We start from the raw sequence: 25049 nt of genomic DNA, 5'->3' as shown, positions 1-25049 counted from the left end.
AATTAAATTCAAAAAATCTCATTGTCAGCTAGAAGTTTTTTTATAAACAATTGAACAAAAATATCCTTCCGTACAATGAGATACACTAAACTGCACTTAAATTAAAATCTGTTTATTAGTGGGAGATAATAAAAGAAAAAAAAGAACACAAATGAAGGGCTTGTCAATAAAAGAGGTTTCCAAGGGACCGAATAAAAAAAAACACATTTCTTCAATTCGCCTAAATTTATAGGAAAGGGACACCCTCCTGTGGTGACACGTGACAATTTGCTCTCTCGACTGCTTGAGAGCCTGTCACTTTTAATCTAGAGTGGTTTACTGAAAAAATCGCCCGCAATAAGACAAAAAAAATGGGGGATTTTGTCTACATGGAATTATAAAATGCTTATTTTTAGAATACGAAACGAAACGGATCAGAGTTGCACGTTCATATCACACCACAAGTTCAAATTGGGTACGTATTCTAATTCGGGATAATCAACAGAAATAAATGCACAAAATTTCCAAGCAAAAACTACCTTGAAAGCAAAATTAACACAGAAATTAATATGGGACAAAATTAACAGTGAATTGTCTGATTTATTTTCCTGACTGCGTGTACTTGTTATGATATTCCTATCTTTCCTGGGTTTCAGTCAAAGTGTGAAGTAAAAATTTTGAAACATCGTTTATTTCATTACGTTTCGGCGTACGAAAATTTATAATTCACAAAGTGTTAAAACATTCATCAGTTTTTGAGGGAAGAAAATTCTTCCTTTTGGGACAGCAAAACATCGGAACAACTTACCTCATGATTGGTAAAAATTAACGTCSTTTTAGGTMTTTGCSTTCTTGAAAAGCCTSASWGWSWCWSTSAGGCTTTTCAAGAASGCAAAKACCTAAAASGACGTTAATTTTTACCAATCATGAGGTAAGTTGTTCCGATGTTTTGCTGTCCCAAAAGGAAGAATTTTCTTCCCTCAAAAACTGATGAATGTTTTAACACTTTGTGAATTACAAATTTTCGTACGCCAAAACGTAATGAAATAAACGATGTTTCAAAATTTTTACTTCACACTTTGACTGAAACCCAGGAAAGGTAGGAATATCATAACAGTGAATAGTTTAGCATTATGCTGCTTTCCCAATAAGTCAAACATTTATTTTTGCAATTTAGGCAAAATAAACGAATGCAATTTCAAATCAAAATTACCGCACAAATTAATATGGGAAAAAAATAGGAATGAATAGAATAAAACGCGCATTATTTGGTTTTTCCAACAATTCAAACAGTTATTGATTTAATTAATTAATTGTGAAACTAAATGAAAAAATTGAGCAGTGCATTTTAATGGTAAAACATTAAGAACGCCGCTAAGTGAAACGTATTAGGCACGCCATTGGAAGGCGGCAGCTCGGAAAATTGCATAGTGAGGCAATAATTTTTCAGTATTCAAAGCACCATGAAAATATTAGGCATCTTCATTAATACAACCTACTAGAACACCTGAGGTAAAGGTTGCTTAACAGGTAATGAGTTTTTATCTTAATTTTGCCGGAAAGATGGAGAGCAAAAGGTAACACAGTGGTGGAGCGTTGCAGTTTTTTCAAAGGCTGGTTTTGTGTTCCAGCGGATAATTTGCAACAATGAAATATTTTCTGAATGCAACCCCTACACCAGGGCCAGGGAATAATGGACACAATAATCGTCATCCTGCACTACTCGCCACTGTGTGGTGTTGAATGGCAATTTACCCCGTTACCTACGCCATTGAGGAGTGAAAGAGGGTTCAGAGATAAAATAAGGAACGGAGCTCAGCTGGCCGGAGCGACCGAGCAAAGTGCGAAGTTTCTAAACAATAAACACCCCGTCACACTAATTACGCTGGAATACTTCGCAAAAGGTCCTTAATCTACTACCAGCTCGTTTTTTCACTTCTCTTCTTGTTTTACCACCACCAGAATGATTTATTTGAACTTCGTGAGAAATTAGCATCTAAGATATACAGGGCAGATTAGAAACTGTTGATGACTTTATTTTCAGTATCCTTGAAATGAAAAATTAATCAGCTGGAGTGTGATGACATCTAGGGTTTTTTTAAGCTTTGCCTGTGTGAATAATGAAACTAATTGTTAAAGAAACTGGAATTTCATTAAATAGTTTTGGATTATCCACAACTATGGTCACCTTTGTTGAGAAACAAACTTTTGCTCACCAAAATGCGATTAACTCACAAATATCGGTATTAACAAAGAAGCAAAAATGTGAATATTCGATTTAGTGAAAATTGGGGAAACCCTCGGTGAAAATAGCCGCGTTAAAAAACGGGAAATGAAATTTTTATCTGTTCGAACCTTGTGACACAAAATACAATCGCAAGTATTGCTGACTGACATTTTTCGTATGTCTTGTTTTCAATTTAAAACTGAATTCGGGCGGAAAAAATCAATGCACGTGTCAAGTTTAAATCGGAAAATGCCTTTGTATGACGTGAAGGGACATACTGATTCATATCAACGGTTGTCATTCAGGTCACACAGTCTTAATATGGGCGAAACTGGATTGAGACAATGAATAAATAACTTCCGATATTTACAACTGAACTTCCAGTCCATAACTTATTTTATAACGCTTTTTGAGTAACTCGTAAAATAGATAGTTGATTTAATGCGTCATCTATTCAAAGCGCATCCATTTCACAAATTTTAATGTAGGTCGATCCATTCTCAAAAGATGCGCGTCCGGGAAAACAGCTTTTCCAACTAACTCTAATCTCTATATCTGTTCAGGATTGTGGGAGTGTCTATTGACACTTTTCTAGTAGCCAATCCGGAGAGGTCAACGGTTACCTTGGAAACCATCTTTGTAATAAAGCTCCTTTGCTCTCAGATCCTTTCTTTATCCTTTATCAGGCAGGACGGATTCCTTAGATCTTAAATCGAGCCTTTTGAGGTTTAAACTAAAAAACGAGTCCGAATACTGGGATGAATGGAATCAGTGTATTACGTGATTATGGAGAATGTAGAGGCTGGCTTTTTACTAAAGCGAATATATGGAAAACCGAATGGAATCTTAGACCTGCCTATTGTATGCGACTTTTTATCTCAGCGTTATTAGTGGCATAGATAAAAGACATTTTATGTGGCTCTTTTCAGCTGCGAAATGGATACGGATAGGTACTTAGACCTCATTTTCAAAACCGCCCATATTTTCAGTTTTAGAGGACCCTTCAACTTTTTGCTTTTAATGCTTAAATTAAATTCATTTTTAAATTAATCTTTTGGTTTCAATCTGGGCACCTTCAAAGGAAGACATTTGGCAACAAGTAATTTTTCTTAAAGTTTCTTTACAATAAAGTACTTCAAACATTCTTGAACATTTTGTTCAAATGTTTGCCATTTGCATTTATCTTTGATCTACAGTTGTTCTGAAATAGAGTCGTAATTTTTACAGTTTAAAACTATAAATTTTTGCAATATTTTATTTGTAATCGTTGGTTAGTTCAATGGCTTGACAAATGACCATTAAACCACTTTAAAATAATGTTTAATCGCAATGTTGAGAGTGCGTCTTTCAAAACTAAGATCGAGAAATAGATCAAAATAAAAACATTTTTCTGGTTTTCTTTAAAAAAATCCGTTAGAAAAATTCGGGTTTCTCTAATCATCCTGTACATAAAAAACTGAAATCATCCCGTATTTTTCAGCAGCGAATGGTCGCAAAACGTTCAACCAAAAAATTTGCTTGTAAAGGTCGAACTGGATAAAAAACGCAGGTAAATGAAAAATCGAAATTGAAAAGCATTTTTTTTATCAGGCGGGTTTAACCATTTCACTTATTAAGTTGAGTGTGCCAAAACGAGTGGCTAACGGGCAAAGTTTGAACACATACATATTGGATGGGGTTTAGACAATAACGTGATTAATATTGGGTGCTGAGAGCTTAATAAGTTATTCTGTTACAAGTTTTGCCTTCCAAATAATAAAGTCTTTAATGACTACTCTGAATAACTTATCGGATTAACTAGACCTCACTCATTAAAAATTAATACTTTAAAAGCTGCCTCTCTATTGAGGCCACATTCGCAATTTTATCGCGTTATGAATATGAAAGTTGGGGTGTGATCACTTTTTGGGCATTACGGTTTGGAATCGAATTTTCAAACGGAAGAAAAATTGTCCTTACTAGCTCCAAGTACATACACTACAGGTACTTCTACCTAAAAATCAATCAAAAAGCATAACCGAAAATTACTTTACTTTTTAAAGGGTTGAATGTTTACTTGGTTTGACCAGCAACCAACACTGAACAACAAAAATAATTAAAATCTCGTCAATTATTGACCCAAAAATGTTCGAAGAAATGTACAAATTTCCGTAAAGAATTGATATTTGCTTTACAACACCTTTTGTAAGATTTCTGCTAATAGTTGTGCCGCTTAATGGTTTGCTTTTGTACGTGGGCCCGGTAAAATTTGTCACTTTTGACCGTTTAGCTTTGCAATTTGACACCGAAGTTATTAATGATTTTGGCAGTACACATTTTTCAGTTGATAAAATTTGGTTCAATGTTTGCACAATGTATAACGGCTCGGTTTTGTACGATAATTATCCAGCAACTAGAAGGGCGATTAACGTGGGAGCCTGTGAGATGTGGAAGGAACAGAGTTCGTAGGAGATACAAAAGATTTGATTTAGGGAAAACCTGCAAGATTAGCTAAAATGATTCCGAAAAAATACGATCAATTGAAGATAACAGACCACGCGGAATTCAGCACAATTAATTGAAATATTATCCCGACAATTTTCGGGCTCTAACGTCGAAAAGCGAAATAAAAAATTCAGCTTTTTTTCGCCTTTCCGGAATTCTCAATGCTGTTTTTACGCAGCATTCAGAGTGCGGAATTCCGAGAATGTTAATAACATATTAAGTTCGGACTAGAAGATGACGAAAACGGATCTAATATTTTAAAGCAGGCACTAATCAAGTTCGATAGAGTTCGAATTAAACCGAATCTAAATCAAAAGATATCTGGAACACGATGACGTAATAGCTGGTAGCGTGCTTGTTATATTCCCAATCTTTAATAAAATAAATTGACCCTTAATTGACATCAATTAAAGTCTCGAAATAACAGACAACTACACAGTGTTGTTATAGTCTCATTCAACTAAGTAAAACAATAAATGCATTGGCGCCTTTACATGAACGGCAGAGCGATGTAGGTTTTTTGAAAATTTTGCGATTTTCTTATCAATAAATTATAATAAATATTTCGCTATTAAATAAGCAGGTCTCACAATACTCTATCTATATCCTGCCTACATACTCATGAAAGGCATAAATAGCAGTAAACATTAATAAAAATAGCCTCAGATGGATCGATATCGCCCATAATGCGCACAGCACATAAACGGTTCAATTTTAAATCACCCGCGCTTTCTTTCCGTTGCGCCATCTACAGTGATGCCGCGACACTGCATCAAGGACTTTTGCAAGGGTATTTTAGCAGTGTTGCAACGTTTAAATACGAAAATCGCAACATTGAAATTGAAGGTCCGAATATTTGGGATTCTTATCAATCAGAGGATAAATACTTGCTTTTGAAAAGGGCACCTTTTAAATCATTCATTACCGCAAGTTAAATAATTAATACAGATTTTTTATTAAATGCTAAAATCTATTAATCTTTAACTTTGATATCGACTTAAAGGTCGATATATTCGGCGGTGTCTATAGGTAAACCGTTTCCAAACTTAAATTCAGCTTTATTTCCGATCATGGGCTTGCAATAATCATTAGAGAATTAAAAACGCCTCAAAATTTTGAGTGAATAACTTTTGTTTGCAGCTTCAAATTTATCGGTTCCTTAATGCGATTAAATGAATTATTAGTAAACCAATACGATACAGCCTCGAACATTAAAGAAATAGATTATATTAACGAATCTGGGGAACTTCCAGACATGTATATGAATGAGCGGGGGCAACGTTTTCAATAGATATTTTAATTAATTTTCAGTCAATAAATGTTCAATAACAATTAAATGTAAGAATAATAAATGATTCGCTTCCTATACAGTCATATATAAGTAATTCTTACCTTTAGTGAAGAACTAGACGACAATCCTTCTGCAAATGACTTTCCCGCTGGTCTAGTTGATGATGATCGTAAGTGTTTTGATGAATAGGTGATGGTCTCTGAAAAATCAAGAAGTTTTCAACTTTTAAATAATTCAACTCCACTAGTATGCTAACGGTATCTATTTATCATACGCTACAGATTCATGACCCAAATTCATGAGCTGAGGATGGAAATTTCTACGAAGGATGGAACTATTCTGCCCAGCAAATATAGAGCAATTTTAATTACCAAGCCCATGTTGGGGAGACGCCAATGGAAGGAGACGGAAAATTGGAATGCTATATTTGAGATGATACGAGAGCCCCCTTTTTCCATGGAGCAGAGTTACGCCGCCCTCCATAAAGACCACACTTTCAATGGCCCATTTCGATCAATATCTTCTCTTTTTAACATGACTATCAATTATTTCAAATTAGATTTCTTTCTGTGGGTGATAAATCTACTTGCAATTGAATGTAACTAACAGGAAGGCGGTAAAGTGGGGCTGATTTCAAAGAGCCCATGAAGGAGTTTACCTTCAGGTGAATGTTTAACAATTTTTTTCAAAACTGCGGTTAACAAATGTTGCAGTTATAGGCAGAAAAAATATTATTTGATGTTATGGTGAATGCGTTATCTTATCAGTCTAAGAACATTAGCAGCATTTTTCAATTCAGAAATTTATCACGCAATCAATTTGAAGTCGGTTGATTGCGTGTATGGCAATAATTATTCTGCAATCAAAAAATGATAAACCGCAATATATTACAATTATAATCAAGCAGCATTTTGTGAAATAGTTTGTATTGCAAAAATGCACCGTTTCGCAGAAAAAAATGTATTTTCAAACGGTTCGCGCTACAAAACGCCAGCAGTTTCTACAATTTTTAGTTTACAATTGGGATTGACAACACTTAAAACCCTATGTAAAACGCGATCGAAACATAACGAGTTTTTTGCCAATGTAATTAGGTACCGAGAACTATTTTATAGCAACAACATTTTCAACAAGAAAATTGCAAAGCGCTAAATAAACTCTAATATTCCCTTTAGTTTAATATTTGGCAAATATTGTATTTTTTTGATAGTACAGTTTTGTATCTGGTTTTTTCTCGCAAATCTCCACAGAAAAATATATAGTAATTATGTTTTAATTGCTTTATGGTTTCTTAAATTTCAGAAGCGATTTACTTTTAAAAAAGTTTGCCTTCACATGTAGAACAATTATTCAAGCGCGCCATTTTTTCAAACACTACGATGAAACCACTGATATAAGACGCCGTTTTTTCATAAAAAATGTGTACAAACACAAATACTTGAGTTAACTGGGAGAGAAGGAAAAAATATGTCGTTTTGAAGAATATTTACATATTATAATAATTTCTCGTCTCAACAAAATTAAATTATCTCAAATTTTTTATCTTAATTTTGACACCACAATATTTCATAAATCGTCCACTTTTTGCTTTGACTGACTTTTCCAACCTGGAAATTTATGGTAGGATTTTCCACAGTAGTTTTATAGACACCCTGTACATTTTATACAAATACTTTTACAGACCTTGGTCAATATGAACTGTTTTACTAAAACATCCACATGAAGCACGGAACATCTACATTATTTATTGTCAGTACAAAGCTAAAAAACAAATATTTATTGCAGAATTATGAATCTAAAAAAATGAGCCGCTTGGAATATATAATTTTTTTTCGAAAAGCTTGTCAATGTTGTAAACTCCTTTATTATGCGCGTTTTTATTCATCCGAAAAAAAGCCTGAAGTATAGACAATGTTTTAAAAAGTAAAGCGGCTTTTTACTTCACCACCTGATCCATTTATTTATCAACTTCTACCCGGATTTTGTTTGTCATCGACTATACAGATAGTGTTTTTCAGTTTTTGCAAGATTCTCTAAAATTGAAGAAAACTGATATGTGCTAAAAAGACTAACAGCGTGTGCACATGCCGAACAATTCCTCAAACCCGTTATTTTTCGAATACCAACACGACACCGAGTAGCGGTTTAAATATCAACAAATAACTATGAACAAACTACTATGTAAACACCCGCCTACATACCACATGCATCAAGGCCAAACAAGCATCAGACAGAATTCTGCCTAAAATGAACAAATACCGCGCATAATGCGCACAACACATATCTGCTACGATTTCAAATTACCCGCGCCATCATATGCGCCCTCTGACGTGACGTCCATCTATTAATAAACGACGGTTGGGTAGTATTACTTGGGCTAACGAACTGGGAAGTGCTGTTTCGGTATTCCAGATAATTCTTTATCATAAAAAACGTTTGCATTGAAAGTTTCTGCTTAGAAAAGTGCTTAAAATGGATAACGAAAATCCAAATATTCAAGACGACCATTCATCAGACGATGAAGACTCACTTTTGAGAATGATGCAATTTGATTTTCGTAACCGTGGTAAGTGAAATGTTAAAACATGGCGTCTTCCCTAAATGCTGCAATTATTAATATTGATCTAAAATTCGATCTCGAACCAAACCTTGATAGAAAGCGCCGAAATTAATGCAGCTTTGTGCGGCAAACTTTTGGGTTAAAGATGAATGTTTACATACAACCCTAACTTGAATAATTGCACTTCTTCAAGGCAAAATGTTTTTTTCGGTTAATGGCTCCCTACACTAAATTATTCACAGGAGGTTACACTGATTCAACTTCGGACACTGGAGGGACAACTGATTCTGAAGAAATAATTGATTTGACGGAAAACACGGATGATGAAGTTTGTAAGTAACATTTGTTTGCCTTTTTGTAAATATTTGCCAAATTAACACTTATTTGATATTTAAGCCATTAGTCCATAAGTTACGTATAATTATTTGAAGAACACAGCCAGAAACAGGAATAATGACATTATTAACTTATTTTTAGCTTCTGACCCGGCATTTATAGACCCAGGGTTGGCCCACACAATGAACCGGGATTCCGGACCAAGCTTCTATTCTTCTGAGCAGTCAAGACGTAAGTAATATACCGGGTGTCCATTTGAAAACTTTCCCCTTAATATCTTTGTTGCAGCTAAAAATATGAAAAATTGGATAGACCGGTCAATTTTAGTTGTTAAGGGGGCACTTTAAATTAATATTTTTAGCCTCTTTGTTTCAACCCCTTAGGAGGGGTAGATGTCAGCCTGAGAAGCTTAAATTTGAAGGGGGGTCAAGTGGCAAATCGTTTTAATGGGCGTTCAATTCTCTTTACATTAGTTACTAGTTTGCTGCTTTTTGTCCAGAAGTTTTCGAATAATCGCGTTTCAAAGTTACAGAAACAATTAAATTTGCCTGCATTGAGATTTTATTTTTAAGATTAGTTTTTAAACAAACATTCTCATTGGGTGATACAAATGATTAGAAGATTCGGTTACACCGTTTAAATCGTTGAATAACAGGAAGAAAATCTAGTTTTAACAATTAATTTCAGATTTATTGATTATTTTACAATAAAACCCATGGCAGACTTTCAACGATTTTAACGGTGTAACCGAATCTTCTAATCATTTGTACCATAAGAAGACCCAATGGCATAATGTTTGTTTAAACACTAATCTGAAAAGCAAAATATAAATGCACGCAAGATTAATTGTTTCTGTAACTTTGAAACGCTTTTATTCGAAAACCTCTGGACAAAAGGCAACAAAGTAGTAACTAATATAAAAAAAATTGAACAACCTTTAAAACGATTTTCCACTTGACCCCCCCTCCAATTTAAAATACTCAGGGTGACATCTACCCCTCCTAAGGGGTTGAAACAAGGAGGCGAAAAATATTAATTTAAAGTGTCCTTCTTACAAATAAAATTGACGGGTCTTTCTGATTTTTCATATTTTTACCTGCAAGAAAGATATTGAGGGTGGGAAGTTTTCAAATTGACACCCGGTAGTTATATTCATGAGTATTTGGAGTTTTCTTATACATTTGATTGTTAAATAACAAAGATGCCTTTAACTCTACTAAATATACTAACAGTGCTTTCTTATAAATATCCACAAGTTTCGAGCTCAGCCCCGAGTTCATCATTGCCTGCAAATAATTCTTCCGATTCCCGCAGTGGTAAGTGTTTAACCCAAAATTAATTATTATATACTACAACCCCACACAATTCCGTGAAGAAAAATATTAGTGAAAATAACAATTTTAATTTTTTTCGAAAAAAACTATCAACCAAATTCGTCTTCCACATGTGTGTGGTTATTAATATAAAATGATATAAAAGTTTTAAATTTATCAATCTGTTTAATTCGGCTGTTAAAAAGTTCTAGAGTCGTTGGGAACAGAAAGCGGGACTGTCTGCTATGTCTGATAAGGCAAAGGGGTTCTGTAATCGTCCAGTTGTGGAATTTGTTTTCCCATTTTGTACGCAACTGCATCAGTCTTTCTGCTATTTTTCTGTCATGTTTGTGCGTTCGTATAGCAATTGCTAATAGCCTTAGTACGATTTGTTCACTGGTCTTTTCAGTGTTTGTTTCTTTGTTGTTGGATGTTTATTTAAGCTATTACCCAATAAATTATATATTTTCAGCTTTTGGCACAAATTTTGTATATGGCCCAGCACCAAGTTTCTTCCGTAGTAACCTACGCTACGAATCAATGCGTAAGTACATAATATAGTTTCACATGCATGAACATTTGGATATACTAACAATCTTTTCTTATAAATATTCACAGGTTTTGGAGGTTTGCGCTTACGCGACCAATCAGCACCGTATGCAAACCACTTTAGGCTCCCGGACCGTGGTAAGTGTTTTATTCAACTCATATAATTATTTTATGAGATACGCAAGGACGTTTTAAGCAACTGGTCACAGAGGCACAAGTATGACGGAAGTTTTGTTTTATTCTTTAAACGTCGTTAATAAGCGTTACAACAAAAAGCTGAATCTTCACTAGGGAGAAAAATATTTACAGTTTATTTTGACATAATTAAGACACATTTAACTCAACTAAGTAAACTAACAGCATTTCACTATCAACATTCACAGGTTCTGGAGGTTTGGTCATACGCGGCCGTTCTGCACCGTATCCAACCAACACTAGACTTCCGGACCCTGGTAAGTGTTTTATTGAAAAAATTGCGAAAAAAGTACACACAGACACCCTCATTGTTACATAATTACGACATTTTTAATTTTTACATTTCAATTTACACAGGTTTTGCAGCTTTGGGCTTAGGCGGCAATTCGCTGAATGCAAGTCCGATTAGGGTCCCGGAAGCTCGTAAGTGTTTAACTCAACATTAAGTTTTGTTCACAAATAAGTTTGTTTTAAAAAATAATTTTATGAAATACGTAGATCCCATGTCTTCATTCTCGCAACCGTTCACAGAGGCACAAAAATAGGCGAAAAACGTGCACAAGTTTTCTTTAATTTTTTAAGCGTAGTGGTCCTAAATAAGCGGTGCAACAAAAAACACTTTTTGCGTTTGATTCCTACATAATTACGATATTTTTAATCCAACTAAGTTTTTAATAACAGCATCTCCGTATAAATTTACACAGGTTTTGGAGGCTTGGGCTTACGCAGCCCTTCAACACGGTACTCACATCAGATTAGGGTTCCGCAACCTCGTAAGTATTTTATTTAAAATTAAGTTTCGTTCAAAAATAAGTTTGCTTTAAGTAATAATTTCATGAAATACATAAATACTTCATTCTCGCAACCGCTCAGAGAGGCACAAAAATTGGCGAAAAAAGTGCACAAGTTTTCTTTTTTTTTTCTAAGCGCGGTCCTACATAGGCGTTGCAGCAAAAAACTGAATATTTATTCGGAAAAAAATCACTTTCTGCACTAGATTGTCACATAATTGCGAGATTTTCATCTCAACTAAGTATAATAACAGCATTTTCGTATAAATTTACACAGGTTATGGACGCTTACGCGGCCGTCCAACACCGTATGCAAATCCGATCAGGGTCCCTCAACCTCGTAAGTGCTTCATTCCAAAATAAGTTTGCTTTAAGTAATAATTTTATGAAATACATAAATGACATGCCTTCATTCCGCAACCGCTCACAGAGGCACAAAAATATGCGAAGAAAATACACAAGTTTTCTTTCATTTTAAATTCATAAGCGTTGTAGCAAAAAATTGGTTTGATTTTTACATAATTACGAAATTTTTAACCAACTAAGTATAATAACACGATTTTAATATAAATTGACACAGGTTTTGGAAGCTTGGGCTTACTACGAGGCCCTTCAAGACCGTACGCAAATCAGCTTAGGGTCCCGGAACCTGGTAAGTGCCTTATTTAAAATCAAGTTTTGTTCAACTAAAGTAATTATTTAATAAGATATATAAGAACCATTTTAAGCCACCGCTCACAGCGGCACAAAAATTGTGGAAATAGTACACAAGTTGTATTTTATTTTGAAAATTTTTAATTTTATTAAGAAACAAAATTCTTCATTAAGAAGGAAACACTTTTGGAATTTGATTGTTTCATAACCACGACATTTCTAACTCATCTATCAAGTATAATAACAGCATCTCCGTATAAATATACACAGGTTTTCGAAGATTCAACTTACGCGCCCCTTCAACATTGGACGCAAATCAGTCTAGGGCCCCGGAACCTGGTAAGTGCTTTATTTAAAATTCAGATTTGTTCAATTTAAGTAATAATTTTTTGAAATATATAAATACCGTGCCTTCATTCTGGCAGCCGCTCACAGAGGCACGAAGATAGGCGTACATAATTAGTACACAAGTTTTCTTAAATTTTTTAAACAGGGTTGTCCTCAATAGGTAAGCGTCGCATCAAAAAACTGATTATTCGTCAGAAAAGAAATGCTTTCTGCATTTGGTTGTTACATTATCTTAACTCAACTAAATATACTTAAACTTTTTCCTTATAAATATATACACAGGGTTTGGAAGTTTGAGCTTGCAGGGCAATTCAACATCGAATGCAGATCAGTCTAGGGTCCCGGAGTCTGGTATGTTTTTTATTCAAAATAAAATTTTCTTCAATTCAAGTAATTATTTTCTGAAATACATAAAAACCATTTGAAGCAACCGCTCACAGCGCACAAAAATTGCGAAAAAAATACAAGTATTTTATTTTTTATACGGGATGGTGCTAAATAAGCGTTGCAGCAAAAAACTGATTCTTTATTAGGAAGGAAACACTTTTTAAATTTGATTGTTTCATAAGTACGACATTTTTAACTCAACTAAGTATAATACTTAACAGCATCTCCGTATATAATGTACACAGGTTTTCGAGGTTTCAACTTAAGCGGCCCTTCAACATCAACGGCAAATCAGTTTCGTGCCCAGGAACCTGGTAAGTGCTTTATTTAAAATTCAGATTTGTTCAATTTAAGCAATAATTTTATGAAATACACAAATATCATTCTGGCAACCGCTCACAGAGGCACAAAAATAAGCGAATAACGTGCGCAAGTTTTCTTTAATTTTTTAAATAGGATTGTTTTAAATACGCGTAAAATTTAAAAAAACTGATTATTTGTCAGAAAAGAAACCCGTTCTGCATTTGGTTGCTACATTATTTTAAATCAACTAAATATACTGATTTTTTTCCTTAAAAATATACACAGGTTTTGGAAATTTGAGCTCACAAGGCAATTCAACACCGGATGCAGATCAGTCCAGGGCCCCGCAGCATGGTAAGTGTTTTATTTAAAATAAATTTTTCTTCAATTCAAGCAATTATTTTATGAGGTACATAAGAATCATTTGAAGCAACCGCTCACAGCGGCACAAAAATAGGCGAAAAACGTGCGCAAGTTTTCTTTAGTTTTTTAAATAGGATTGTTTTAAATAAGCGTGAAATAAACAAAACTGATTATTTGTCAGAAAAGAAACCCGTTCTGCATTTGGTTGCTACATTATTTTAACTCAACTAAATATACACATTTTTTCCTTAAAAATATACACAGGTTTTGGAAGTTTGAGCTCACAAGGCAATTCAACACTGGATGCAGATCAGTCCAGGGCCCCGGAGCCTGGTAAGTGTTTTATTTAAAATAAATTTTTCTTCAATTCAAGCAATTATTTTATGAGATACATAAGAATCATTTGAAGCAACCGCTCACAGTGGCACAAAAATTGCGGAAAAAATACAAGTATTTTATTTTTTATACGGGGTGGTGCTAAATAAGCGTTGCAACAAAACACTGATTCTTCATTAGGAAACAAACACTTTTGAATTTGATTCTTTCATAAGTACGACATTTTTAACTCAACTAAGTATAATAACAGCATCTCCGTATATAATATACACAGGTTTTCGAGGCTTCAACTTAAGCGGCCCTTCAACATCAAAGGCAATTCGCTTTAGGTTCCTGCAACTTGGTAAGTGCTTTATTTAAAATTCAGATTTGTTCAATTTAAGCAATAATTTTATGAAATACACAAATATGATGCCTTCATTCTGGCAACCGCTCACAGAGGCACAAAAATAGGCGAAAAACGTGCGCAAGTTTTCTTTAATTTTTTAAATAGGATTGTTTTAAATAAGCGTAAAATTAAAAAAAAACTGATTATTTGTCAGAAAAGAAACCCGTTCTGCATTTGGTTGCTACATTATTTTAACTCAACTAAATATACTGATTTTTTTCCTTAAAAATGTACACAGGTTTTGGAAATTTGAGCTCACAAGGCAATTCAACACCGGATGCAGATCAGTCCAGGGCCCCGGAGCCTGGTAAGTGTTTAATTTAAAATAAATTTTTCTCTAATTCATGTAATTATTTTATGGGATACATAAGAATCATTTGAAGCAACCGCTCACAGCGGCACAAAAATTGCGGAAAAAATACAAGTATTTTATTTTTTATACGGGGTGGTGCTAAATAAGCGTTGCAACAAAAAACTTATTCTTCATTAGGAAGGAAACACTTTTTGAATTTGATTGTTTCATAAGTACGACATTTTTAACTCAACTAAGTATAATACTTAACAGCATCTCCGTATATAATGTACACAGGTTTTCGAGGTTTCAACTTAAGCGGCCCTTCAACATCAGAGGCAAATCAGTTTAGGGCCCCGGAATATGGTAAGTGCTTTATTTAAAATTCAGATTTGTTCAATTTAAGTAATAATTTTATGAAATACACAAATACCATGCCTTCATCCTGGCAACCGCTCACAGCGGCACAAAAATAAGCGAGAAACGTGCGCAAGTTTTGTTTAATTTTTTTAAACAGGGTTGTCCTAAATAAGCGCCCCATCAAAAAACTGATTCGTTGTTAGAAAAAAACCCGTCCTGCATTTGGTTGTTACATTATTTTAATACAACTAAATATACTAAATGTTTTTTCTTAAAATATACTCAGGTTTTGGACGTTTGAGCTTGCAAGGCAATTCAACACCGAATGCAGATCAGTCTAGAGTCCCGGAGTCTGGTAAGTTTTTCACTCAAAATCAAAATTTCTTCAATTTGATCAATTATTTTATGAGATACATAAGAACCATTTGAACCAACCGCTCACAGCGACACTAAAATAGTGGGCCAAGTTAGTTACCTTATTTAAAAACTCTATTGATTCTCTTTGTGGCCAAAGTTATTTTACTTCAGGGCCTTTAGGCCATCCTTCACCACGGGATGATCGGCAGAGTAACATAAGGTTCTGTAAACATTTCCCCCTGGAAATGAAAATTGCCGTCCGTGTATTGTGTGTTTTTTGCAGTTTACGGGTCTGAAATGGTGAATGAATGAACAGTTTCCGATGCTTGATAATGGGCAAGTTTGATCTGCGTGTTTTTGGAAATTGCCGTCGTTTCTTTATATTTATTTTGGTATCCTCAGACTAGTCTAGAACGAAAAGTCGTTGCTGATAGTTTCGATTTGTAGTTTTAAAATGTCATGCATTTTATTTCATTAGGTTTATACTGTCTGATGTTGCATAGGTAGAATTTACATTTACATCATTGCATAGAAAGGATTTACAAGAGACACACTCTAAGGAATTCATTTCTTCAAAACGTTTTTTCCTATGCTCTTTTTAATACTCTAAGCGTCCGAAATAGACGTTGTTTCGCATTCTTTTAGTCCCGATGCAAGTGGACTTGTATATAGCAATGCGGCTTTTTACCATTATTAAATCGCTTCATCCCTGTTATAGTTAAATCTTGTCCAAGTCGTAAGAATTAAATTTGTCGAAATAATTAGCAGTAAGTACGCTATATATATAAATATATCTGTGTTAAGTTGTGTGTCCCATGTGTTCCATGGGTTAGATTTATGCAATAAATCTTCCAACCTTGTAGAAGCCGGAAAAATAAATCACCTTGGTCGATAAAAAGGGTTTTTTTCTCTCACCACTGCCTACACCGAATTCCCAAGGAAAAAATTCTCAATCATTCGTGTATCCGTCAAGAAACCATCCCTTATTCCTGACAATGCTAATGTTTGATTTAGTAACAGAAGTTAAAGCGGTGTAAAAACCACACTGTCTTCTTAGAATTTGCCCGACGTCTTGGCCTTTTTTCAGTCTGGTATCCTCAGGCTGTATTAGAAAAATGAGTCGTTATTAAGAATTTCGATTTTAAATTTTAAAATGTGACGCAATTTGTTCACCTACGCCTGTATTGTCTTTCAAATGTTTAACATCATTGCATCGAAATAACTTAGAAAAGACTGAGAAAGTCCTGCATGAAATTGTCAGAACAAAAATTAAAATCACGGGCTAAAGCTAATGTATTAATGAACAAGACTATTTTTACGACCGTTTTAATGCCGGTTATTAAGCCAAACTACACCATTAACAAGAATCGTACCAAGTAGCATAGTTTTCGTAAATTATTTGCGGTGCTTCATATTCAGTGTTTTAGTCATGGGGCTTCTAATTGAAATTTCAAATCAGGCCGTCTTCAATTGAGAAAAACCTTTTTTGTGGGAAAAACAATTGGCGGCTGAATGTATTGAACCGGAATAATGTTGCTTTAAAAGGGCATGTTTTGAATACTAGTGAGGAAAAGTCATCTTCAGGATATAGTTAGTCATTTCTTAAAGCTTGGTTTAATGTTGCCCAACTAGGGATTCATGCGTAATTAAATGCGATCAATAACTGGGAACATTGGTGTGTTCTACAAAGGTGCGTTTCGAGTGTTGGTTGCCATCTTCAGGGGCATTATGGCGAATGTTTCAGTTTACCAGTTCCGTCACTGCCATCTGAACATTTCTAGTTGTATTTTTTAAACAATCTTTTAAAACTTGTGTTAAATAGTTTGCTTGTTGATAGAGGTTTGAAAGGTCGGTCTATTCGTGTTAACTACTACCAGTTGCTAATATTCTTAGGACAATAAATCACTAGGGACTTAATTTACCCCCACACCGCTTAGGATCACTTGCTTGTCTTTATCTATGCTAGTGTCTTTCAATGTCTTGTCATAACTCATAACATAACAGACGTTTGACATATTCTCTATATGAGAATATTCTTTTTGGTTATATGCAAAAACTCAATATAATTCTAAAAAGCATTATTTGCATAAATATTATAAAATGTTGATTTGTTAAAGGCAACTCTAATTCAGTTATCATTAAAATGAGCCGGCACGAAGGTAAAGTTACAAAGCAGGGTGTAACCATCAATTTGTAGGTTTTCTCATTACAGGGGTCAGCTGTGATTCTTGTTTAAAGAACAATTTTCGAGGGCGCAGATATAAATGTTTAGTGTGCTATGATTATGACTTGTGTGCTGTATGCTACGAGTCGGGGGCAACCAACACTCGTCATACAACAGATCATCCAATGCAATGCATTTTAACCAGATCTGATTTTGGTAAGGCAGTTACTTAACCGAAAGCATTTAGCACCTTATCATTCAAGCCCTTCATCAATACATCATTTTTACGTGCTTTTGTTTAGACGTGTATTATGGAGGTGAAGCTATAAGCACTGTAGAGATGCCCCAGTCCTATACCTGCCCTTACTGCTCTCGTATGGGGTTCACGGATATAACATTGCAGGAACACGTTACTGCTGATCACCAAGACACCAGCTTTGAGGTGGTAAGTTGAACAATCAAAATTGCTATTATTTCGCCCATTAATGCAAATCTTTGATTTTCCAGGTTTGTCCTTTATGTGCTGCAATGCCCGGCGGCGATCCCAATTTGATGACTGACGATTTCGCTGGACATTTGACTCTGGAGCATCGTTCAGGACCCCGGGATCTAATTTCCTTCTTAGACGAGCCAGTAGCTGCTCGCCACAATGTTAGGCGTATGCCACATACTTCTTCTCACTCTGGAACTGGAAGAGGAGCCTCTTCACTGAGGCCACGGCGCTCCAACATGCACTTCAGGTAATCCTTTATATATTGACTAAGAAAATGTCCTTATCAAAAGCTAGAGTATTTTGCGGCCATTGCGGGAAAATCATGAGGTTTTTCGTTTCGAAAGTTCAAAAGAAAAGAAACTTGAGTGGGTGAACTGATGATCAACTTTGTATTTTATTTTAACGAAAGCATTTCAGTGGGAGTGTAATGTTTCTTAAAATGGGGCTGCTTCATTTCATGAAAATTTCCTAACCAGTTGGCTCAAATGATTCATTAGTAATACGACGAATTTAAGAAATCAAACAGCTCAATTAATTTTCATGCTGAAAAAGATCCAATCCCTTTAGCAAGCTAACATGTTGCAGGTACTATTTTAATGTCCCCGATAGGAATTCAATTTTATTTATTTGGCTTTGTGAATTTCCTATAACCCATATTAAAAACTAATTGGGCTAATACAGTTCATATATATCGGCATTTAAACTTTTTGGATTTTGATGTAACAAACATTGCCTTGCTCTGTAAGGATAGTGGATTAGTGTTTTTAGTTCAAGCGGATTGGCGTCTTTGAGTCCTTCTTCTCGAGAGACTGTCGATCCCATAGCTGAGCTTCTATCGCAACTATCTGGTAAGTAGAAAGTTAATTTCCATTTGCTTTCTCGTTCCTGATTTTCAATGGTCATCTGTCCCGTTCAATTGAATGCTTTTGATCATTTACAAGTAATGAATTCTTACAGAAATATTTTTTTAACAGGCACATTTAACATTAATTAAGATCTTATCGACATTTGAATATAATTTTTTAGGTTTTCAGGAAGAGACTAATGCAAACTAACTCGTTTCAGGCGTGAGACGTTCTACTAGTAGCACAACCAGTAGCACTCCGACTCAGCTTCAGCAGCTTCAGATGCAGTTGCAACTTGAAAGACAACAGGTGAATGCCGCTAGGCAAAATCTGGAGCGTTTTCCCAGACGTCCAACTCAAAATCAAACTCTACGGGAGGCCCACACCTCGAACTTTGGGACATCTACGATTTTGCTCAACGCATCGCCAGTTATGCTTCAACCTTCCAATAATACCACGCCTGCACCCGCTCAGGGACATAGTCATCAGTTTTTGCTTACGAGTAAGTAGAGATAATTCCATATTAAGCTTCTTTCTTTGTACCTGGTTCAGTTTCCGCGTTTGATGAACTGACCATTGAAAAATTAACTGTTTTGTTCTCCAAAGGTTTACTAGAGGAACCATCAATAAGTTCGACCGTGAGTGAAGAGCGTCAAGAACGATGTGCCTTTGTCCAGGAATTGGTACTATCCACTATGGCTTGTCTTCCAGGACAAGAAACTTGCCAAGAGACATTCAATAGATTAATCAGATCCAGTCGGGCTGCTGAGCGTGAAGCCTCGGTGGAAGAAGAAGTTAGACCTCAACGTCCGGGCGGCACTGTGTTACGTGGTAGAGCTAGACAAGACAACCAAAACTGCAAGCGAAGAGCAGAAGCGAATCGCAAAGACGAAAACAAGGATGGCGATTTTGAAGGAAATAGATAGTTTATTTACCTACGCTTTGAAGTTCTTGTGATAGTTTTGATTTTTAACCAGTGAAGCAACGTTTTGCTTCTGTTAAACTGTTTTTTCCAAGTATCTAATGTTAATGGCAATTCATTTTTCTTTACGTTTATTCATAAGTGTTGTGCTTTAGATTTCACATAGCTTGTGCACTTGGTATATCTGCGCATTTTTGTATTCAGATGAATATGAAACTAATATGTTGTCAGGATTTGAATATTCCTTTACGGGACATGTAATACTAAGTTTGTTTTTCATGGTCACTGTCAAATAAAAGACTATTAATTAAACATTTAAATTATTATTTGTAATAAAACGTGTGTTGTATCAAAAACTCACTCATTGCATACTGTTTTATTGCGTCCCACAAACTCCATTAGACTTTCCTTTCACTCATACGGCAGAGGACTTGAAACTTGTTCATTGAAACAAAACGGTGGAAAAAAACGTTATAATTTAGTATATGGTTAACAAAATAAATTAGAAAATAAGCTGTCGCAGAAAATCGTTTTAGTCGTCTATATCGACCATGTGCCCCGTCACCGTCGCTGATTGATGATATCTCCTTCTATTGGAAAAATCTTCATTGTCTTCGTTTAGTTGGGCTGTAGAAACGTCTAGACCTGGATGAACAGGAGTTACAATAATTTGCTCATAGTCGGTAACTCGTCTTCTGTAAAAAAGGGTTGCATTTGCCGAAAAATATCGGATAGAACAAGGAATAAATATCATACCCAAAGCATCGAAAAATAACACTCTTCAACCAATGGAAAAAATGAAATTCACTTGCCAATCCCGGTTTGACTGCAGGATTAGCCGTTCCTATGTATAACCAGACTAGAAAAACTACTGAAAAGCATGCAACTGCATACATCCAGCTGACCAAGAACATTATAATTATCTTTAATAAGGCCTAAAAAATGAAAAATTAACATTTTCATGAGTTTAATGCCTGCATTTACTTACACCGAATAGCGACAACCATCGATTACATAAATGCGAATACCAGTTCTTTTGCTTTGAATGTATATGAGTTTTTGGGGCAATAGGTGTAGTTTCCGAAGATTCTGCTGGACTAGAAGGACTAGAATTCGAGCTTGATTCGCCCTAGAAAACATTAATTTATAAACAAACACCATAATTTGCATCGCTGATACACACCCTTAGATTCTTGTGCCTTGTGCGTTCCGGAAACAATCTATCCAAATCGTTGCTATCTGAATCTACACTAATAGTTGCCTGAATTCTCGGTCTATGAAATCGCTGCTCTCTTTGATGTTGTATGTCAAAAGTTTGCGCTAACGCAAAATAGGAATAATCTATGCAGGCATACGTTAACAGGTAAGGCATCGTTACAATAGGCGCGAGTGTGTTAATATTTCCTATTAAAATAAATGCAAAGGTAACAGTCGCGACTACCGCCATTGAATATAAAGGCACTTTATTAGGACCTCTCTAAAAAATAGAAATAAAAAAAATTAAAAAACTATCCCAGATATCGGCACTGAATAATTTTACCCCCATTCCTAAGATTCCGATACCTGGAATCACATTTTCCAGAGCAATAGATTGTAAAACCCTAGGAGTACCATACATGGCTCCCAAACAACTAGACATGGAGGAAACATACAATCCGGCTAAAAATAGTACTCCTATAGCGGATACTTTAGCTGCAATCATGTAATCGGCTTGCAATGCCTTTCTTGTGCATGTGGCTCCCAAGAACAAAATGAACACCAAATATAAAAATGTGGCAAAACTGATAGCAGCCAACGTTCCATTCGGTATATTAGTTGAAGGCGCTTTAAGGTCACCACTCATGTTAATGCCTGCTAAAATTCCAGTAATGGTTGGGAAAAACACCCCAAACACTGCAAACATTCCATAGCCCTCAGTGTAATTCGACTGCAGATTCAACTGCATATTTTCACTAATCCAGCCTTCGAAGCCGTTCTCTGCAAATTGTCGAATTTAATATCGGCTCTAATCTACTAGTTTTTGCACTATTACCTTCATCCGAGTGCACAAAGCTGCCTACCATAAAATCCAAGCCAGCTAACAACAATATTAGTAACAAAATAAATTGCAGTTTAATAACCCACTTCACTCCAGCTATGTTAATGCAGCTTAGCAAAAGAACAGCTGCGATTGCAATAAGTCTCACTGCCGATCCCGAATCGCCAAAACCAATCAATTCTGCCATCGATTCCCCAAAACCAAGTACATTCAGTGCACAACCCACAGCCTTAAATGCAAAATTTCAATTTGTATTTTCACAGAGAATTATTAGTATTTACAATTTAATTTAAATTTTCAAAATCAAACATTAATAATTACCTGCCCAAAACAGTAAAGTAAGCCCAGAGAGCCACCGACCCTGGAACCCAGAACATGGCCCAAGACAAAATAAACTCCTCCACTCTCTATTCTACATCTCTCACATATGCCTACCGCTGATAATACTGATACTAATGCAGTTGCCACTAAAAAAAAAACAAGTTTTTTCAAATTGGTAGTCATTCTAATGTTTTATAAATGAAAATACACATCTACAGGGTCAGTTTATACCAGCCGGAAATTGAACTTAAAAATGATTGAAAATGTATTCGATCTCATAGTTATTATATTCCATTTACCAACATACAAGAAAAATAAAGCCTAGAAAAAATGTTGATCATTTTTGTAAATAAAATATCCTCCTCAGAGACAAACCTGCTAGTTAGTATAAACTGACTCGTCCTGTATAGAGGGATATCCAAAGTCAATGTCTTTTTCATCGCGAACACACTGTCTATACAGGATTCCTTGCAGATGGGTGAATACTACTAATTTTAGATTTATGTCGGCAATATACGAAAAATCATCTCCAGGGTGTTAAAAGGGGAATTCCAATATTCATGTACGCGTCTTGTATGTATCGTCTTATTAAAAGGAATTTATCTGAAAAACCCTCTATCCTAACGAGGTAAAGAAAGGAACATTTTAAACTTAAAAATAACTGATTCATAAAATTAATTCCAAAAATTCAAAAATTTAGTGTAAAACCCTGTAACACCCTGTATATGACGCCTATCGCTAAAATATGTTAGTTTAGATAATACCGCAAAAACCATCTTCTTTGTTTATGCTCATATTCATCTACATTTCTTTATTTAATTTATACTGCCATTTATCACATCTTGAGGTTTCTTCCAGACACTAGAATTTCTTGAAATGTTATCTGTTCGAATTTCTGAATTGTTTAAGTTTATCGATCATAATTCGAGAGCTTGGATATGTTTTGAGAATTATTTTTACTTCCCTTTCCAATTCCTCCACTGAATTCAAAAATTTCGAATAACAAAAAATCCAGAATCTAAAAGATTTTTGCGGAATTTTTTAAACAAACAAATCGGAAGAGCCGCTTAATTTTATTTTGGATACCCCTTTACGAATACAAGCGTTCCCGGAATTCATGCTAAAAATATATACAAACCTGTGGATAACACTATCAAAACAGCACATATTACTCCAGCTTGACTCACTATCCAGCCAGAACGCAAAAAGACAATAACGCCAAAAATATTTATCAAACAGGAAGTAAATACACCATCCCATGTACCAAAAAGTACAGGTTGTGATATAAAAAAATTGGATTTCCACCAAGGCACGTCACCCTAAAAATCAATTTTCATTTGCTTAAGTGTTTTCATAATAATTCATTATTCCACTCATTGTTTATTTGAATCTTTAGTTATTAAATTAATGTATAAAATCAGTTGACTATGATAAAAAGCTCATACAGCCAACATTATTAACCGCGGAATGTCCCAGAATATAAAAATTTACGAATTGTTTTCAGCTGGTTGTTACGTGGACCAAACAATCTTTGAAGATGCCAGCCACTTGTGCTAGTGAAACGTCCGCAATACAATATTTTCCGCGCCTAAGAGACGTTTCAGAAACGCGCGAGCGGCTTACATCCTCAGTAATATTTCGCTCCAAAGCTTAAATGCACTGATGAACAGATATGAACAGTTCTGACCAGTTTCAATTCGAAAACTTTTTGAGCAAATGTGAGGCGCTATTTTCGCTCTTTAGTTACAAATTAGTACAGAATTTTAGTTCCTCTACGGACCAGAGAAACACGATTGCAAGCTTTTATTCTGCATATTATTCATTGCTGTTTTTCAAGTTGCATAAAGTTACATAAGAAAAATAAGCGCCAATGCTGTCAGGAAACCAGGAAGACAGCGAGAAAATCAAAGTGTGTGCAACAAAACTATAAAGGTGGAATTGTGCACATGAAATATTGAAATAAGTGAATTGATAAAACTGCACCAAAAACTATGTTCTTTGACATAAACACTATGTTAGTCAGTTTAAAAACGTCTTGCTTTTAAAATGATCTAACCCAAACTTAATAAGACATGGTCTAATGAAATAATAAAACAGCCAGGTTTTTGGGCTAGTGTGTGATGTGAGTCATACATGGTGAATTACAGACCTGTTCTTCTGCGAACAATTCATTGGCACCTGAAGCTTGATGTCCACCAGCTGCATAATGGCCCTCACTACTCAAATCTACAAAGCCGCTAGTGTTGGCCCTAACCCGTTGGGCTGTTTCGTTGCCCAAACCATATTTTGACCAATCTATATCCTTATTTCTGCTATCTCCTCGGCTACTCCCTTCCATGCTGTTGTTTTGAACACCAAACTTTGTTTATTTGTATGGTTCAAAAATCAATGTGAATATGTTACCTTATTGTCAAAACTTGAAGATTTTAAAACATTCTGCTCCAACGCATTTTTTTGCGATATGTAAGATCTGTTATCTTAATTCTGTTATCTATCTATAGGAGTTTATAAACGTTGTATCAAATTATGTTATTGTTTCTTTAGAGTTGTCAAGATGTCACCTAGGCAACGTCATCCGAAGATTCGCCGATGACCAATGACACTGACAGTGATGAGTAACAGCAAATACCGTTCTTTTATTTCAAATTTTTACGTCATTAGCTCTAGTGCCCCTATTGACACTTAATTAAATCAGCCCTAAATGAATGCTACTTTGCTTGCTTGGAGCTCGTCCTGGCAACAAACATTCGCAT

The 25049-nt window shown here is 35.1% G+C and overlaps 3 protein-coding genes across 6 annotated transcripts; 2 read left to right on the top strand and 1 right to left on the bottom strand.

Annotated features, from left to right (window-relative positions):
• The first annotated feature begins 13145 nt into the window (after positions 1-13145).
• Positions 13146-15825, top strand: LOC109537883. Its single transcript, XM_048668627.1, has 7 exons — positions 13146-13428; positions 13703-13771; positions 14045-14113; positions 14391-14459; positions 14743-14811; positions 15094-15162; positions 15797-15825. Exons 1-7 carry the CDS (start codon positions 13350-13352, stop codon positions 15823-15825), a joined length of 453 nt encoding a protein of 150 aa, XP_048524584.1. The 5' UTR covers positions 13146-13349.
• A 1648-nt stretch (positions 15826-17473) lies between these two features.
• Positions 17474-20297, top strand: LOC109537900 (E3 ubiquitin-protein ligase KCMF1). 4 transcript variants are annotated; one of them, XM_019904831.2, is made up of 7 exons: positions 17474-17672; positions 17711-17893; positions 17980-18122; positions 18185-18417; positions 18930-19018; positions 19236-19517; positions 19622-20297. In XM_019904831.2, the coding sequence occupies exons 1-7, from the start codon at positions 17657-17659 to the stop codon at positions 19939-19941; spliced, it is 1266 nt and encodes a 421-aa protein (XP_019760390.1). In that variant the 5' UTR covers positions 17474-17656; the 3' UTR covers positions 19942-20297. The 4 variants fall into 4 exon arrangements, with proteins under 4 accessions (XP_019760390.1, XP_019760392.1, XP_019760391.1 ...); XM_019904833.2 differs by having other exon boundaries at positions 17475-17672; positions 17726-17893; XM_019904832.2 differs by having other exon boundaries at positions 17475-17672; positions 18939-19018.
• Positions 20298-20396: 99 nt separating this feature from the next.
• Positions 20397-24901, bottom strand: LOC109537896 (solute carrier family 12 member 8). Its single transcript, XM_019904826.2, has 10 exons — positions 24700-24901; positions 24446-24635; positions 23435-23615; positions 22297-22442; positions 21970-22204; positions 21478-21914; positions 21121-21414; positions 20926-21066; positions 20694-20872; positions 20397-20632 (listed from the first exon to the last, which is right to left on the bottom strand). The coding sequence occupies exons 2-10, from the start codon at positions 24632-24634 to the stop codon at positions 20470-20472; spliced, it is 1965 nt and encodes a 654-aa protein (XP_019760385.1). The 5' UTR covers position 24635; positions 24700-24901; the 3' UTR covers positions 20397-20469.
• Positions 24902-25049: the final 148 nt, after the last annotated feature.

Source organism: Dendroctonus ponderosae, unplaced genomic scaffold (assembly GCF_020466585.1).
Source record: "Dendroctonus ponderosae isolate FM_Combo_2020 unplaced genomic scaffold, Dpon_F_20191213v2 Dpon_F_20191213_1, whole genome shotgun sequence".
Classification (NCBI taxonomy): Eukaryota; Metazoa; Arthropoda; class Insecta; order Coleoptera; family Curculionidae; genus Dendroctonus; species Dendroctonus ponderosae.
Note: the sequence above shows the minus strand (reverse complement) of the source record. Positions and strands in the feature narration are given on the sequence as shown.

Bases quoted from the DNA above. Each gene is read 5' to 3' on its own strand.
- LOC109537883 (XM_048668627.1), top strand. From the start codon at position 13,350: ATGTACACAGGTTTTCGAGGTTTCAACTTAAGCGGCCCTTCAACATCA. The intron at 13,772-14,044 runs GTAAGTGTTTTA...AAATATACACAG, and splicing joins GTCCAGGGCCCCGCAGCATG to GTTTTGGAAGTTTGAGCTCA. The intron at 14,812-15,093 runs GTAAGTGTTTAA...TAATGTACACAG, and splicing joins GTCCAGGGCCCCGGAGCCTG to GTTTTCGAGGTTTCAACTTA.
- LOC109537900 (XM_019904831.2), top strand. The intron at 18,123-18,184 runs GTAAGTTGAACA...TTGATTTTCCAG, and splicing joins AAGACACCAGCTTTGAGGTG to GTTTGTCCTTTATGTGCTGC. The intron at 19,518-19,621 runs GTAAGTAGAGAT...TGTTCTCCAAAG, and splicing joins TCATCAGTTTTTGCTTACGA to GTTTACTAGAGGAACCATCA.
- LOC109537896 (XM_019904826.2), bottom strand. From the start codon at position 24,634: ATGGAAGGGAGTAGCCGAGGAGATAGCAGAAATAAGGATATAGATTGG. The intron at 23,616-24,445 runs GTCTGTAATTCA...ATTGATTTTTAG, and splicing joins AATTGTTCGCAGAAGAACAG to GGTGACGTGCCTTGGTGGAA. The intron at 20,873-20,925 runs GTAAGTAAATGC...TTCATTTTTTAG, and splicing joins GATGGTTGTCGCTATTCGGT to GCCTTATTAAAGATAATTAT.